Source organism: Astatotilapia calliptera, chromosome 17, assembly GCF_900246225.1.
Source record: "Astatotilapia calliptera chromosome 17, fAstCal1.2, whole genome shotgun sequence".
NCBI lineage: Eukaryota > Metazoa > Chordata > Actinopteri > Cichliformes > Cichlidae > Astatotilapia > Astatotilapia calliptera.
The window spans coordinates 19,768,105-19,786,232 of NC_039318.1; the positions used below are offsets into that span (position 1 = coordinate 19,768,105).

The 18,128-nt window shown below is 39.9% G+C and overlaps 1 protein-coding gene across 1 annotated transcript; it reads left to right on the top strand.

Moving 5' to 3' along the window:
* Nucleotides 1-5,990: 5,990 nt before the first annotated feature.
* LOC113009760 (zinc finger protein OZF-like) lies at nt 5,991-15,391 on the top strand. Its single transcript, XM_026148275.1, has 2 exons — nt 5,991-6,273; nt 13,887-15,391. Exons 1-2 carry the CDS (start codon nt 6,102-6,104, stop codon nt 15,056-15,058), a joined length of 1,344 nt encoding a protein of 447 aa, XP_026004060.1. The 5' UTR covers nt 5,991-6,101; the 3' UTR covers nt 15,059-15,391.
* Nucleotides 15,392-18,128: the final 2,737 nt, after the last annotated feature.

Sequence of the window (18,128 nt, forward strand, 5' to 3'; positions counted from 1 at the left end):
TAGTTCAGATATAAAAAAGCTATTTCCTCCTGGAAATGGCAACAGATGCTGGGCATTTAGAGCAGGAAATATGCAGGTAGGATGAGACGCAGGATTCATTATTATTATTGATCTCACAGCTGGTTTACAGAGGCTAAAAATTTGAGTGATTCTCATGCTTTAATAAAAACTATCCATTTGGAACATTAATTACAGGGTTGAATATGGTCTCCTGCCATACACGTGGTGCTTTGCAGAGTGATTTACTACATCAGTGAGTCTATAGGAGGTATAACTGCAGGTCCTGAGGTATTACTTTCTTGTCTGTGGCTATAAACAGACAGTAAACACCTTAGTGAGGACAGGTGGAACTTTATAAGTGTTTCTTACAAGCTCTACCACTTGTACACAGTACAGCTTCAACTTTTACTTCTTTTTCTATGTGGTTCATCACTATGGGTCATCGTAGCAGGGACACGAGGGAGGAGGATTTATTTTTAAGTTTTATGAGCAAGGTGATTGTTATTGTTTATTAGAAGAGAAAATACATTCATTTAAGTAGCATGACAACTGACATTTGAAAAAGCATAAGCTCTCACTAATGAATGTTGTCCACTGTAAATGTGTCCTGTCATTTTCAAGAATTAAGAAAAATATAAATAACATACAAACGGCTTAAGAAACCTTTTTCATTGTTACTTAAGTGACGTGTCATATCTGGTTACATATCGCATTATTTATTTCACGTAAAATTAATACTGACAATATTTTTCACCATAAATAGCTGAACTTGTCAGAATTTTTTCATAACTGCACGCAAATCATTGTCATCAACCAGTTTAAACCAGTTTAAGAGTAAATAGGCTTGTACCTCCTCTAGTGCAACTGTGTTAGTTTGAAATTTTAGGACATTATGGCACAATGAAAAAAAATTGTAAATATCATATTAAGAGTTTTTATTTCAGCTGTACAAGAACTATAAAACATATTTTTAGGGAAATTTTTTTTAATTTTTTTCATATTCTCTCATGTTAAAAAAATTGTGTTGATAAAAATTGATATTCATAAGTTTTAAAATCTTTGTAAAGCTTTAGTGGAGTCTTTCCAGATGTGCAAGCTACCAATTCCATGGGCACTGCAGCCCCAATACCATCAGAGAGGCAGGACTTAAAAAACAAGCCGGGTGGTCCTTCTCTTTGGGAATAGAGCACAAATGTTTCAAACTGAAAATTCTCTGACCTCAGAAGAGCTTTCCACTTTCAGTCCATTTTAAATGAGCTTTAGCCCAAAGAAGACAGCAGCATGACTGGATCATGTTCATATATGGCTTCCTCTTTGTATGATAGAGCTTTTGTGCTCACAAACAGGGATTTCTGGAGGTGTTCCTGAGCCCATGCAGTGCTTTCCATCACAGAGCCAGGTCTGTTTTTAATGTGGTGCTGCCTGAGGGCCCAAAGATCATAGGCATCCAGAACTGACTGATGGCTTTGTCCCTTGCGCACAGAGATTTCTCCAGATTTTCAGAGTCTTTTGATCATATTTTGTGGGGCAGATGATGAGATATTCAACCTCTGTCCATCATCTGAGAAACTCTGTCTCTCTAAAATCCTCCCAGTCACATTACTGACCATTAGCCACGTTAAACTACTTTTCCAGCCTTCTGTTGCCCGGGTTCCAAATTTTCTGAGACCTTAAATGGAATTCAGATCGAGCTGATATTTTTCTTAAAATATTCTTAAAATAATATTTCTTTTACTCAGTTGAAACTTTTGATGTGTTTTCTGTTTTCTATTGTGAATTAAACATATGAGATTTGCACATCACTGCATTGTGTGTTTTATTTACATGTCACACAGCATCCCGACTTTGTGTTTGTATGTGGCCGACATGAAAGCCACTGGATTCCTCTACAGCTTGTTCTTGTGTTGTAAGAACCAATAGTATAAACTTACGAGAAAGCTTGCTGTGCGTTTTCATTTTAATTTCCATTTTTTCTTCTTTCTACACTGTTGTTGTGTCATGCTGATTTAGGCCCAGGGGCCAGAGAGTTCATTTTCATATTTTCTATTTGAAAATAAATAAATAAAGAAGCAGCAAAAGCAACACCCCTCTGTTTTGCTCTTTATTTTCTGCTCGACGAGTGCCTTGGAACACCTTCCTTTTGATTTATGGCTTCGCTGTGTTTATCCTGCGTAGCTCAAAGGACAGGTCACAGATGAAAGCACTATCCACATATACTCTAATATCATACGTGCGGCTATTTATTTCCACAGGAAACGCTGTTGAGAGCGTGACTCGTTACTCACCAAAACCTGCGGCAGCCTTGGGCAAAAGCCAGACAAAACGTTCTGCATTCACACCGGCACGCAGTGTTCAGGTCAGGCTTCACCAAGGACAGAAGGGCGCTGGGAGAAGAGATTAGGGAGCTGGGTACTCATAACAAAGCCTCGTTCTCTCTCAGAGTCAGAGAACTGCAATGGCCAAGAATCACATCTAGTCCTTGAGTGGTGATACTGCAGGCCGGCTGTCACCCAGCTCTAATATGTTGGCCATAAAGCAGCCACTACGACCTTCTCTGGAAAGTGAGAAAAAACAGAGAAAACAAACCCAGCTTCATGTTTAAAATTCCAGCTTGTTGTAAATATTCTTTCTTCGCCGGAGGCATAAAACGCCTCCAATGGGGAGCAATTCAAAGAGAGAAAACATGGCAGGGCTGGATGGAGGCTTTACACTGGGTTTTATGTCCGGTTGTGATGGCGAACAGATCCTGCAGGAGGTACAGAGGTTTCCTGACAATTTTATGTTTGTATATCAGCAGGAGAAATTTAATGGTAGCAGCACTGATTCACACACTACTATCATACCTGCCTTATAAAAGTTTTAGTGATGGTGAAACAAAGTTATGTGTAATGAAAACAGAGAAGAGGACACGATAAAAATACAAAATTCAAACTGACAGCAGTCATTTCCATCAAACTTGGCTGATGATTTTATTAAAAATCAAATTCAAATTAGATAAAGCTTCTAAATAATTTCCCATAAGATTTTCAAGACTTGCTTCTAAGATATTTTTTGGCTGTTTTGGATTTCTATAGAAAGCGTCATATGTGTAACCTTCAGTGTCTCTATAGCCAGCTTATGTGGTATCATAGGAGGGGCCAGGCCAAACCAAGCTCCATGGCTAAGGACCAGATAATCCTGCACCAAGTGAGGTGACTTCATTCCTTGCTTTGAATCACTTGTAGCCTGACCACACACCTGGGACTAATTTGCCTCTGGAGACCAGGGAAAACAGCCCCTGGGATCATTCGAGATCATGTCATTCAGGAGAGGCTCAGAGGAGAAAGGTGACTCACTGAAAAGAGCCAGCTGAGGTGGCTTGGGTACTGACTAGGACCTTATGGATGTCTGCTAAGTAAGGTGTTTTGGGTAGGCCCAACTGACCCAGTCACACACTGGACTGTTTATGCCTCTCAGCTGGCTTGGTAAATCCTTGGTATCCCCATCAGAGGAGCTGACCAGGAAGTCTGCTCTAGTTAGACAGCTGCCTCCATAATCTTGACCTGGATAAGTGACAAAAGAAGAAGAAGATTGAAATACAGAAAATGAATATTATTTACTACCTGGAGAAAGTTTGAAACTCTTATAATGCACTTTATACTATACACATTAACGTTTTTGTACCTATAGTATCTCACTCATACACCAGCGCTTATACCAAAAATCAAATTGAACTTTATTTACAAAGCCTTAAACCTTCTTATTAAATTAATTTAATGTGTTTGAAATTCTTTTTTTTAACTGTTATGTTATTAATTGCATTCAATTGCCTGTATTTTTTTATGCTAAATAAATGGAAATAATAACAGAAAAAATTAAACTCCACCTACATACTTCCGGACATCCACCGACATCCGGCGGAAATAAATTGAAACCGCTGGGCGTGTCACTAGCTGTGTCCCTTCAGCCAGTTAGCCGATGATACAACTATTTTCCTAAATAACCTGAATGAAATCCCCAAAATTCTGCAGATTATTGAAACTTTCTCAAAAGCTTCAGGGTTAAATCTAAATTTAAACGAATGTGAGATCTTACCCTTAAATGATTGTACTATTTCTAACACTTTTAATATTCCTGTTAAATCCACTGTCAAATATTTGGGTGTGTATATAACCAAGAATAAGACTGATTTAGATTACCTTAATATTTGGGAGAAAATCCAAATTTGTAGAACTTATTTAAATAACTGGGCTCAGAGACTTATTGATTTTGGGTAGAATTTTTCTCACCAAAATGGAAAGGCTAGTATATCCTGCATATGCGGTAGGAGTGCCTAAACCAGCAATCAAATCTAATAACCAGCTAAACTTTGATTTTATATGGAAACGCAAAACCCACTATATTAGGCAAGGTAATTTAGTCAAACATTTTGAAGATGGACGTTTGCAAGCTATTGAATTTGACAGCTTAAATGGCACCCTAAAAATAAATTGGCTAAGAAGTCAAAATAGCCTTTGGTTTCACATTCCAAGCAAAATATTCTCAGATCTAGGCGGAATTAATCTTTTACTTAGATGTGATTTTGACATAAAACAAAACTCCCCATAAAGCTTTCTTCCTTTTACCAGCAAGTTTTATTATACTGGAAATTAATATACAAACATAAGTATAGCCCACACAACACTCCCCTATGGAACTGTCGTTACATAAACGTTGGAAACAAATCAATCTTTATCAAAGAAATGGTACGATAAGGGCATCTGGTCAGTGATGCATTTGTTAAATGATAGAGGTAAATTTTTATTAGAAGATTTCACCACGAATTATAATCTGCAAATAAATAACAAAGAATTTCAAAAAATTACTAAGGCTATCCCTCAAAACATTCTATGTACAGCATATAATCTTTTTCAAGACCCTGACTATAGATCCCCTGACCTCCCTGAACTCTTGGTAAATGGGCATAACATTACAGCTAACAGTCTAAAAAACTCCCAAATTAGGGAATTATTTATTAATGTTTTTTCCCTTATAGATCCAATCCAAATTCCATTTCACATCTGTTCTCTTGTGATCAAAAGAAAGAGATCAGAAAAAATTACCTTAAACTTCCCATTCCTCCCAAAGCTAAGGGATTGATAATAGCTTTGTTATTGATAATAATTCTTGCTCTTTTTGTGATGGGGATATTGAATCAACAGAACATTTATTTTATAATTGTATATTCTGTAAAGCCCTGTTGAACGATGTGCACTACTGGCTCTTTCCAAAGATTCCAAACTTACTTGAATTTTCTAAAAATGATATTAACTTTGGTTCTCTAAGAAAAGAAAATAAGCTTGAAAATGTTCTAAATGTAATAATTATTATGGGCAAATTCTTCGTTCACAAATGTCGTTTTCTGAAAACAAAGCCGTCCTTTTTTACTTTTCACAAAGAACTCTGCCTCTTCCTCTCATCTGTTACATTTATGGATAAAAAACAAGCTCTGGATCTGAATCATATGATTATTCAACTAGATCTGATAGAAAATCCCTAACCCTAACCCTGACCGAGCGAATGAACCCTACTGTAAACTGAATCAGCCCCATTACAAACGTGTGTTAAATTGCTTTAGTGATAGTCGAGTGTGTTTATGCTTCTGTGTGGAGAGGATTGATTGGAATAGTGATGATGATTTCCACTATCACTGTCAATTGTCAGTAAACACTTCATCTGGCTGATTAATCTACACGTGAGATATTACAAAGTCTGTATTATTAACTCTGTAATTAGGCGCCATTCTTCTTATTTTACGGCGCTGTTGTTCAATCGGGGAACGCTCTCTGTTGAGGAGAAAAGCATGAATTTCTTTGTATACGGATTATCCATTGTTTAAATGTCCCGGTAGTCGAAAAGGAGGCAGAGCTGCTGAGAAATGCTAGGAGCTAACTGGGCGCTAACCGTATCATTCAAATATGTCGCAATGTTGGCAAAGAGAGGAAGTGACGTAAAATTTGCGCATGCGGGGTACTGATAGGGTTTCCGGTACGGATCGGGTAGTGACAGTAGCGTTAGCCTGTTATTAACCTTGTTGCGGATGGCTGTGTAGCCGATGAGTGTGGCAAATTGTTGCAGCAGCAATGTCTTCAGTTGGTGGGTGGAGGAGCGTCATTGGTGTGAGGCTGGATGGAGCATTTGAGGGAATCTTCACAGAGTTTGAAAGTAAAATGGAGCAGTGCGAGACAGAAGTGGAGCATCAGCGCAGACTGCTGGAAACCATCCGGAACCCCGAAATAAAGCTGCACAGAATAGGTGTGTAACATACAGCACGGCAGCAGGTGTGTTTCAGCAACATGTCACCTGGTTTAAGACAAGAAACGTTTCGTTTATGTCGGCATGTGGACACAGAGAGGGCTGACTGCAGAAAATTAAAAACACGTGTTTTTTGAATGGAGTTTGGTGTGAGTGCTGGAGTTAGGAAAAAGTGAGCTTTTACAGGGGCTCATTATTCTACTAGGAGTCAATAAAATATTTTTTAAAGAGAAATATAACTTTTATGAAATAAAACCACACAGCCAAAACGTCTTGGTGCATTCTCAATCATCCAGGTAAGTAAATCTCCAAAAGTTGATTCTGTTCATCTGGACGTAGCTACGTCCAGATGAACAGAATCAACTTTTGGAGACACACAGCCAAAACATTAACCCACTCTTAGGCTCTGTTAGAAAATAATAAATTAAATATTAGACACATTGCTATAGAGTCTGTCCTTAATGGCACTTTATGTTATCCTATTGTCAGACAGTTCAACATCTGACCCATTAGAATTAGTGCAACTTTAAAGCATAATATTAATATATTATAGTATAATGTTCTGTTCAACCCCCTCTCATTTACCTGAAATTTTTATGGTTTAAAATTGGGACAGTTTTATGGTGAGAGAGAACTTCAGGCTTTTATTTTGAAAAGTTGTTGACATCAGAATCAGAATACTTTATTGATCCCTGGGGGAAATTATTTACATATTATTATTATACATATACATGTTCAAACATTTTCTCAGATTTCAGTGTGTGAGGGGGAAATTGTGGACCATCAGATTTTAAAAATTGGAGATGGGCAAAATTGAATGGCCCTTATGCTTCCAGACTTCCGTTTAGCTTGAAATTGCATTTGTGCCCTGCCCTGCAACAAGTGACGAAAGAGGAGTTAAGAAAATTGTAAGTCAACAGGAAACACCTGGAAGATGTGAGGGTCGAAACAAACTACCATACAGTGGGGCAAAAAAGTATTTAGTCAGCCACCGATTGTGCAAGTTCCCCCACTTAAAATGATGACAGAGGTCAGTAATTTGCACCAGAGGTACACTTCAACTGTGACAGACAGAATGTGAAAAAAAAAATCCATGAATCCACATGGTAGGATTTGTAAAGAATTTATTCGTAAATTAGGGTGGAAAATAAGTATTTGGTCACCTCAAACAAGGAAAATCTCTGGCTCTCACAGACCTGTAACGTCTTCTGTAAGAAGCTTTTCTGTCCCCCACTCGTTACCTGTATGAATGGCACCTGTTTGAACTCATCATCTGTATAAAAGACACCTGTCCACAGCCTCAAACAGTCAGACTCCAAACTCCGCCATGGCCAAGACCAAAGAGCTTTCGAAGGACACCAGGAAAAGTATTGTAGACCTGCACCAGACTGGGAAGAGTGAATCTACAATAGGCAAGCAGCTTGGTGTGAAAAAAATCAACTGTGGGAGCAATCATCAGAAAATGGAAGACATACAAGACCACTGATAATCTCCCTCGATCTGGGGCTCCACGCAAGATCTCATCCCGTGGGGTCAAAATGATCATGAGAACGGTGAGCAAAGATCCCAGAACCACACGGGGGGACCTGGTGAATGACCTGCAGAGAGCTGGGACCAAAGTAACAAAGGTCACCATCAGTAACACACTACAACGGCAGGGAATAAAATCCCGCAGTGCCAGACGTGTTCCGCTGCTGAAGCCAGTGCATGTCCAGGCCCGTCTGAAGTTTGCCAGAGAGCACATGGATGATACAGCAGAGGATTGGGAGAATGTCATGTGGTCAGATGAAACCAAAGTAGAACTTTTTGGTATAAACTCAACTCGTCGTGTTTAGAGGAAGAAGAATACTGAGTTGCATCCCAAGAACACCATACCTACTGTGAAGCATGGGGGTGGAAACATCATGCTATGGGGCTGTTTTTCTGCCAAGGGGACAGGACGACTGATCCGTGTTAAGGACAGAATGAATGGGGCCATGTATCGTGAGATTTTGAGCCAAAACCTCCTTCCATCAGTGAGAACTTTGAAGATGAAACGAGGCTGGGTCTTCCAACATGACAATGATCCAAAACACACCGCCCGGGCAACAAAGGAGTGGCTCCGTAAGAAGCATTTGAAAGTCCTGGAGTGGCCTAGCCAGTCTCCAGACCTCAACCCCATAGAAAATCTGTGGCGGGAGTTGAAAGTCCGTGTTGCTCGGCGACAGCCCCAAAACATCACTGCTCTCGAGAAGATCTGCATGGAGGAATGGGCCAAAATACCAGCTACTGTGTGTGCAAACCTGGTAAAGACCTATAGTAAACGTTTGACCTCTGTTATTGCCAACAAAGGTTATGTTACAAAGTATTGAGTCGTATTTTTGTTATTGACCAAATACTTATTTTCCACCCTGATTTACGAATAAATTCTTTACAAATCCTACCATGTGGATTCATGGATTTTTTTTTCACATTCTGTCTCTCACAGTTGAAGTGTACCTCTGGTGCAAATTACTGACCTCTGTCATCATTTTAGGTGGGGGAACTTGCACAATCGGTGGCTGACTAAATACTTTTTTGCCCCACTGTATATGGTAAAATGTTGATGAAAAAGGGAACTTGTCTAACTGTTTTTAGCTTTATTCGATGATTACGTTGCCTAGCGTGAGGCTTTGGCCTTCCGTCAAACAGAAACTGTGAGAACTAATCTTGTCAAGCCCGTTATGAATAATATAGGCTTACTCGCATTGCATTCTCTACAACGGTCATATCATAGTTATGCTTAGTGTATTACTAAGAAGTGTTTTGCTTGTAATAGCATACGTGCTTGCACAGTGACAGCTGTCACTAACTGTAACTGATGCATGTTATGTTATCTACTTACGCATGAAGGGGCGTGGACCCTAACCCTGTTTTTTTTAACCAGGAAGAACACCATGTGTGGTTGAGAAGTCTACAATTTTTTGGCTAATTCCTGGAAAGTCACTTGCTTAATGGAAATGTGTTAGGAAGAATAGAAAAAGTCTTAAGAAAGGAGAAGTGCAGCGCTCAGAGGATCAGATCGCACTTACACTAGACTCGTCAACAGTGTTCTTCAGTGTTGAAACTACAATGTCCGCAACATGGACAAAATGAGCACATTTTCAAACAGAAACACAATATGACAAAAACATATAAACACGTGAATGTTAAAGAACATGGCACATGTGGCTCATAAAAGGCAGTAAATATATTTTTCTTTCCTTTCCACATTTTCAAAGTTGTTCTGTGACTGAAATATTCCCTTCATCCATCACTTAGCCAATTCAGGGTGTCTGTGGTGGCATATGCTTATGGAACGCCAGGACTGCCATAATGAATTAATTAAATATACCATTAAATAATTAATTAAATGTGGCAATAATTAATTAAAATTGGAATTAATTAATTAAATAAATAGTTATGACACATGTAATTAATTAATTATTGACACATTTAATTAATTATTTATATATTTCACATTTTAATTAATTATTGACACATTTAATTAATTATTGACACATTTAATTAATTATTTAATGATATATTTATTTATTTCATTTTGGCAGTCCTGGCGCCTGGCTCTCATCATGAAATAATTTTATCTGTCAGCCTCACCCATCAAACTCAGGGGGCGGGGTTAACGCTGATCGAGTCAAAACCATTGCTTTGGCCTGGTGGCCATTGTTTCTTGCACACAACAACCGGCATGTGGAAGCTAACAGAACTGAGCTTTGAAAAACCCTGTTTGTGTGTCACCAAATACCGTTTTAATATTTTTTTAGCCGAGAATGTAGTGGTTTAATCTTCATGTGTCTGGTCGGTTTGTCAAGATACAGCCTCTTTGCAAAAGTGTTTCGATGATTTCGGAGATGTCGTCCCAGTCTCACGGCAAAGCGTGGGATAGACCCGCTCGCCTCGCAAGCAATCCCACCGACAAAGCGCAGGCCCCGGTACACAGCTGTAGTAACCCCCGCTGACTTCTTTTACTGAGGTTATATTTATCGGTGTTTTATTTCCTGATGTTCTTATGTGTCCTACGTGTTTCAGTCGCCAATTCTGAATTATAACTAACATTAAAAACATGTTTAAGGAGGAGAGAGAGCAAATAAATCTGTTTAACATCTGATCTTTGGGTTTTTGTTCAGTAATCAGCGTGACCTGTGTATAAACGCATAAAAGAGATAACGTTGGTGTTTCCGTCATGTAGTAACTGCTGGCTTTAACTGTACAAAGGTTGTTCGACACTATGAAACACATACAGACTTCATGATGTTCGGCTAATATTTTTATTGTGAATATTAATCATGCTGACCTCGCTCTGTACACCACGCAGCGAGGTCAGCATGTCCACGATATCCTCAGCTCCATGAGTTAACACAAAGTTTCCCAGCTGACTATCTAACTGCCAACTATTCCAGAGACGTGAAAATATACAGCATAAAGAAAAGTGTAAGAGACTCAGCAGCAGATTAGAATAACAGTTATACATTTAATAAATCACCAAATGAATCCAAGAAACGAGCAAACCTGTTCCGACAATTTGAATTTGTATTCCCTCAGCTGCAGACTCGCTGCTGTTTAAATGTTTGAAAAGGAAGATTAGATATAAACAAACGTATAGTGGCCTCAGCAGGCTATTACTGAAATACACGTGCTATATCATAAACTATGATATAAACAGGGAGGTCCTATTAACATGTTTAGTTTTAAAGGACACCTTCCTGCCTTTAGTCTCATTCATGAGCAGTATTAGTTTTCTTCTAACATCCAGAAGTCTGCACGATGTGTTTCATAGTTTGTAACAAGCCTTTGACAGGTAAACATAACATGACCGAAAAAGCAAAAAAAAAAGAAAAAAAAAAGAGAGAGAGAGAGAGAGTGTTGAGATAAGAAGAGAAAATTCTCTCAATTATGGAGACAGACAAATGGTTCATTTATGTTTGATGTGTGTTTATTCCTCCCTAAATATCGTCGGTGAAGTTTGCCATGCACATCAGATTTTCCTGCGCATTTTTATACCTCTGCCAACAGAGAGAGAAAAAAAATCACATTCTAACAGACAGCTGGTGCTTAGAATACAGTTGAATAACTATTAAAAAACAGATGATATTTAGATGATAGTTCAGTCTAACACATGTGCCAGTGAACCATTAAACGTCTGTGAAACTATGCAGTTATGAAACGTAACTTTAACCTCAGCCAAACCGATTTGCTCAGTTGTAAATAAAACAGCGAAGTAAACGTGACCCGACAGACAGAACCTGAGTGAATGAAGTCCAGCGTTTAACCACTGAGAGCTAAAACTCAGCTGAGGTTTCAAAGCTGTGTGCCGGTGATTGGACATCAGCCGCTGATGAAGCTGTTCGCCTATAAAGTGCTCTGTAAGGAAACAAGCTCCAGCTCTGCGCTCGGGAAAAACACTATATTTACTTATCTTGTGCAGAAAAATGCGCTGACATTGCTTTATATCGAGTACCGGCTGCCCAGTTAAACTGTGACTATCACCAGGTAACGTAGGCGTGTTTCTTGAATTAGCAGCAGGTGTTAAACAGCTGACAGATGAGGAGGAGGATGCATGCAGGTAAACTGAGGGTCTGTTGAGCTGATCGCTGGTTTCGTGAGAAAAATGTCAGCTCGTTCTTTATGTTACAGAAGCACAGAGACACAAGACCAGGCGGAAAGAGACGATCGTTCGGTGAAAATGAGAATCTGCGAATGCAACATGTGGAACACGGAGAGTGGAATATGTAAACAAACCGGTTAACGTAACCCCCTCGGTGCACTCTGCATGCTAATTGTTAGCAGAGCTAGTGAAATCTCTGAAAACATCTGAGCACTTTTGCAAACATGTTCTATGTTGACAACCTGACCAGACATACGTCGCGACATTCGCGGCTAAAACACTGTTAAAAGTGTAGCTGGTGACAGAAAAAACTACACCACCACCATTGCTGCCTGTGATTTGATCTGCATTCTGGGATACCTGGCTGCCCCAAGTCTACACAAGCAATCGATTATCTAGGATCGACCTGTTTTGACTTACTTTGCACGGCAACCAATCAAATGTTAGAGAAGCTGCATGGGCAGCGTTAACCCCGCCTCCTGAGTTTGATGGGTGAGGCTGACAGATAAAATTATTTCATGATGAGAGCCAGGCGTCAGGACTGCCAAAATGAAATAAATAAATATATCATTAAATAATTAATTAAATGTGTCAATAATTAATTAAAATGTGAAATACATAAATAATTAATTAAATGTGTCAATAATTAATTAATTACATGTGTCATAACTATTTATTTAATTAATTAATTCCAATTTTAATTAATTATCGCCACATTTAATTAATTATTTAATGGTGTATTTAATTAATTCATTATGGCAGTCCTGGCGTTCCATATATGCTGGCAATACAGCTTCTATATTGTATTGCCAGCATAACTCTAAATGCTGCAGTGCAGCAGCAGATATTGCTAATGCAAACCTATAAAACTATAGCTTCCATACACTTTGATTATTTTAATACAGCTCATTATGTGGATTTAGAGGTTATATAAATTTATGTGAAGGCGAAACCTCGAGAAGAAGCGGGTGTTATTCTTTCAGTGGTGTCCAGTGTCTCCTCTGCTAAAGGAGGCAATAAAAGAAGCAGTGAAGCGCCTTTCCTTAATATTTAGAGAATGCAAACAGCTCTCATTATTAGCCAAGCAAGCTAAGCAAAACGAACTATTTGACAGCTCCCTTGTTGTTAGCCTTGAGTAACGCATTATCTTTACTTCACCTGAGGCTTTTCTCTAATATGTGCTTCCTCATCTCCTCCGTCCCGCTGGCTGTGACCCGGAAGTTAATGGCAAGAAGTAATGTTGAAGGATGCCTCAAATCCTGAAATGTATCAGGAGGACAGAGGAGAAAAGAGACTGCTGGAGGAGCAGCAAGCAAGGATGCACAGGAGGAGGAGGACTCTTTGAACACCCTCACTGTGTCTATACCCCTCACACTGCACCATTTATTTATGGTGGCCCTAAATATAAAATTATTTTATATCTTATTATATTGCCCGTTGTTTCTTTTCTTTTATCCTCTCCTCACTACCTCCCGTGTTGGCATGTTTGTTGGAAGGAACTAGGATCTCTTCCACTGCCTCACAAGGGTTTGTAGATGGGTATAGTGTGATCCACAAGCACACAGTAAGATTTGCAAATGCACACTCTAATCCACACACATGAAGCATTTTGACAACGCCTAAAACTATTTTACAATGAATAACAATATTATATAAATAACAGTAACTGATGCACTAACCTTTTAAGTTCATCGTGACAAATCGGATCATTTTGTCTTTCCAAACCTTCCTACAGAGTGTAAAACTACATGTAACATCCCCCTCGCTCACTTGCAAAACCTTAAGTACAGGTGCACCAGTGGATGCGCAAGGATCCACTGGTGCAAGCTGAGTTCAAGTCCCAGTGGAAAACTGGGACACCTGGGTTCTTCTCTATACCTGCATTTTTTTTGTGTTTGTTCGGGGAGGGGAGGGCAAATGTCTCTCCACACCGTCACATCCCAACTAACGATCTGCTCACGTTTTGCCTCGTGTCCCTTTGTCCCTGTAGACCAACGCTGCGTCTGTACAAAGAAGGAAGAGGAAATCTCTATCCAGGAGAAGAACGCCAGTCTGGATCCAGAGGATCAGAAACCTTCACTGATTAAAGAGGAGCAGGAGGAGCTGTGCATTAGTGAGGAAGGAGAGCAGCTTGTGCTAAAGCAGGAAAGTGATGCCTTCATGGTGACTCCTGTTTGTGAGGGCAGTGCCGAGCTTCTGTCCTGTTTTGTACCTGAGAGTCGAGAACAGGAAGGAGTCAAATGTGAAAACTCAGGAATGCCCTTAAAAACGGAGCCGAAACCAAAGAAAGTCTGTAACAACACAGATGAAAACACACAAGTCTGCAGGAATAGTTTACAAATAAAAGAACTTTGTGGTACTACGAATAATAATATAGATGGGACGCTTTACTCCTGCAGCTCCTGCGCGGAGACATTTGAACATGAATCAACGCTTAAAAATCACCTACGAATCCACGCAGACGATGAGCCGTATTCCTGCATGACATGTGGGAAGGTTTTCAACTACAGCGCTTCCTTCAAGCTCCACATGAAAGTCCACACGGATGAGAGGCCGTGCTTCTGTGAGAAGTGCGGCAAAACGTTCAGAAGAAACGATAAGCTGCGGCTGCACATGAGAACGCACACGGGGGAAAAGCCGTACCTCTGCATCACCTGCGGAAAAAGGTTTAACGACCCGTCGGCGTTCAGGAGGCACACGGCCATACACACCGGCGAGAAGCGGCATTCTTGCAAAACCTGCGGCAAACGTTTTGCCCACAGCAACAGCTTTCTCTGCCACATGAGAACCCACACAGGTGAGAGGCCTTACCTCTGCACCACCTGCGGGAATAGATTTGTCAACGCCTCAAAGCTTAAAAGGCACACGAGGACACACACGGACGAGAAGCCTCACGTCTGCAACACCTGCGGGAAGAGGTTCATTCGCCTTTCCAGGTTGACGAGTCACACGAGGATTCACACGGGCGAGAAGCCGTACTCATGCCAAATATGCAAGAAGGACTTCGCTTACACCACTTCCTTGAAGGTCCACATGAGAGTCCACACAGGCGAGAAGCCGTACGTTTGTGAGAAATGTGGGGAAAGTTTCAGTCAGGCGGGGAGCCTAACCACCCACATGAGAAGGCACGCAGGTGAAAAAAAAGTCCTGAAACACCTGTGAGGAGAAAATATGAGCGAAAATGAGTTGATTAGGTTTTGGTTTAAAGAGGGTTGTGTAACTTTACTGTGTGTTATACTGTACATGATGAGCCTGCCTTTAGATTCAAGTCTAATGTTGTGTTAATGTGGTGCGTCAGCGGTAATGCTCCAAGTGCTCGAGTTGCACTGCACAGCAGAGGACAACAAAAAAAAATGGCTTCAAGGTAAGAAAATAGAAGTCTGCAGTCTTTTTAATGACCAGCAGGAGGCGAGTCTGGACTCAAACGCTGGTTTTAGGTCATATTTCATAAAATGTTGTAAATTATGCTCTGTAATAAAGGCAGATGAGGATTAATAGAGTATATGTACTGTCTGAAATCCTGGGCAGAAGCTCCCCCACTTGTTTCAACACCAAGATGGTGAAAACCAGCTTGAGGCTTCGTGACATGATGTCATGGTGGATACATCCATCTTTTAGATGCAGTTTGTGGGGGCATCTTTTTATGATGAAATCCTTAAAATCTGAGAATTCACCAGCACTTCTGAAGTATTTCATCTCTAATCGTGATATATGTATGCGGGATTATGTGTTAGTCTCTCATGTATATTAGAGGACTACAGGCTTGTTTTTAATAAATAATATAAGATGGGAAGGAGTGATGAAATGAGAGGCCGGCTGGCTCTTGTGGTTCATCTGAATCAGTTGAAATCTGAAAAATCGACCCTGCCAGTTTTTGTTTTTCTTCTTTCTTTTTTTTTTTGTAAACAAAAAAATGTAGTCTCAAAGAGTGTAAAGGACAATAAAAATTCTTTTCAATACAAATATCTTTTTCGTTTTCAATTATTCAAACATCACTTCCCAAATTACTGGATCAAATGATTATTGGACACCTACCTGTGACTGACATCAGATTACATACAGTAATTAATAGGACACGGCGTGCTTGGTAAATTTGTAATTGTTATATGAAGTAGTGTTTGACTATTTTATGATCTTAACTTAATTGTTTCTGGTTTTCATTAATAGCTGGCGTTAACTAGCTAGCTTGCTATGGAGAGGTTCACCTGCCACTATTGATTAAACACAACCTTTTACAGTACACGTGATGGACATTCTCAGCAGAGATAGATGTGACTGCTGTCTGAAGCCACTCTGTACAGCCAAGCCACCTGCAGCAACTGCTGCTGTGTCAGATTTTCATTGTCCCATCCCTCTTATCCATTTTTAAAGCTCCTTCTGACTTCATGGTCGTGGCAAGACAATGATTATTGGGACAGCTAGTAAAAACTATTTAAAAGTCAACTTCAACTTGACACTTTTGCTTATTAATTACTCTTGCACACAAGGTATTGAGGTGATATTCAACTGAATCTCTTTTTATTCAAGCATTAAGGAAATGTTCACAATACATTGGAGATATTTAGGGGAAATAAACACTAGACTCATGTCTGGGATAATAATGCTGATTTCAAGCAAAAAACTAAAAAGCCAATAAAAAAACAAACCTGAGGACAGAGGTGCGTACAGGTGAATTCTGAGTGGAAGCAGTACATGAAATGTACGTGATTGAGGAGCTGACTTGAACAAAATCAATTGGTTGCATTAAATATACACTCACCGGCCACTTTATTAGGTACACATGTTCAGCCACTTGTTGAAATAGATTTCAGATCAGCCAATCACATGACAGCACCTCAGTGCATGACCTCCTGATCAAACGGCATCAGAATGAAGGAGGTGATTTAAGAGACTTTGAATGCATCATTATTGTTGGTTCCAGACAGGATGGTCTGAGCATTTCAGAAACTGCTGATTTGCTTTTTATTATTATTTTATTCAAACCTTGAAGCAGATGGACTGCAGCAGCAGAAGACCACACCACTCCTATCATCTAAGAACAGGAAGTGAGGCTAACTCCTTGGGTGAAGGTGGGTGGATTGTTCCCTGGCTCTTGCAGTCCACATGCTGAAGTATCTTTAACCAGGACTTTGAACCCCAAGTCGCCCTGACGGTTTCACCGGAGTGTGACTGTTAGTGGCCGACAAAGTGCCTGTGCATTGATAACAGTACTGTATGAACTTCGAGATTCCCCATCATATGAGCATGAACCAAATGTCTTCATGCTTAATCTATTCTATGAAGAATTACAGCAGTTCAATGAAGTGTCAACTCAGTGAAGTGTCCAGCTAGTGTGTCTGCAACATACTCAAGTTATTTTCTTCACATTCTTCTTCTACTTAAAATTTCAGATTATTTCGTTAATATGAAGGACAGATGATAAAATATTTTATGAACACATGGATATGTATTCACTAAATTGTGCCTGGGCTATAACTGTGCATATATTTGCCTGGCCTGGTCCTTACCTGGCACTTATTTTCAGATGCAGCAACAGCCTCCCTCTCCTCCACCTTCCTTTTTCAGCAGGTGACTTGTCCACGGTGTAGACAAGCATGCAGATAATTGCAGACTCACTCCTGTTTACCTATAATATCAGTGCTCAAGCTGACAGTTCATCACAGGCCAAAACAGCCCTCTGGCCACCAGGACATGTCCTGGTGTTCCCCACAGGCCACCGATCCATATACTTTCACTACACATCACTGGAGGATCAAGTCAAATCAAAGCCCCCCTCCACTTGTTGTTGTGCTGGAGAAATGAACAGTCCTCTCTGCTTTTGCAATCCTTAAACCTGTTTCTATCCTCAAGAAAAATCTCAAAAACTGCTTACTGCCTGCCTGTGATTGCTTTACCGTCTGCTTTAACTGCCTGTTTGGTAAATCGTGGTCTGCTGAGCTTTTAATGGTTTGTTGCTGTGCTCATATTCTCAGCTAATTTACCTGTGGATCCATTTGTGGTGCAACATTCGGACATTTGCACTGCAGAGCTGTAGACGTACAAAAAATAAAGGCTGATACATTTATTTAATGATAAAGTAAGAATAAAAGAAATGACGATGTTTGGAGACAATGAGGGGAAATGCTGGGGTTATAGACACACACCTTCTAACAGAGTGCCGATTTCCTGAATTAAAAATGTGCATTTCTTTGAAAGCACTTTCATCTCAAAATACCAGCAGTCAGCAGCTTAA

Excerpts from the sequence above, each read along its gene's own strand:
- LOC113009760 (XM_026148275.1), top strand. The coding sequence starts at position 6,102 with ATGTCTTCAGTTGGTGGGTGGAGGAGCGTCATTGGTGTGAGGCTGGAT. Across the intron at positions 6,274-13,886 it reads AATAAAGCTGCACAGAATAG|ACCAACGCTGCGTCTGTACA; the intron begins GTGTGTAACATA and ends TTGTCCCTGTAG.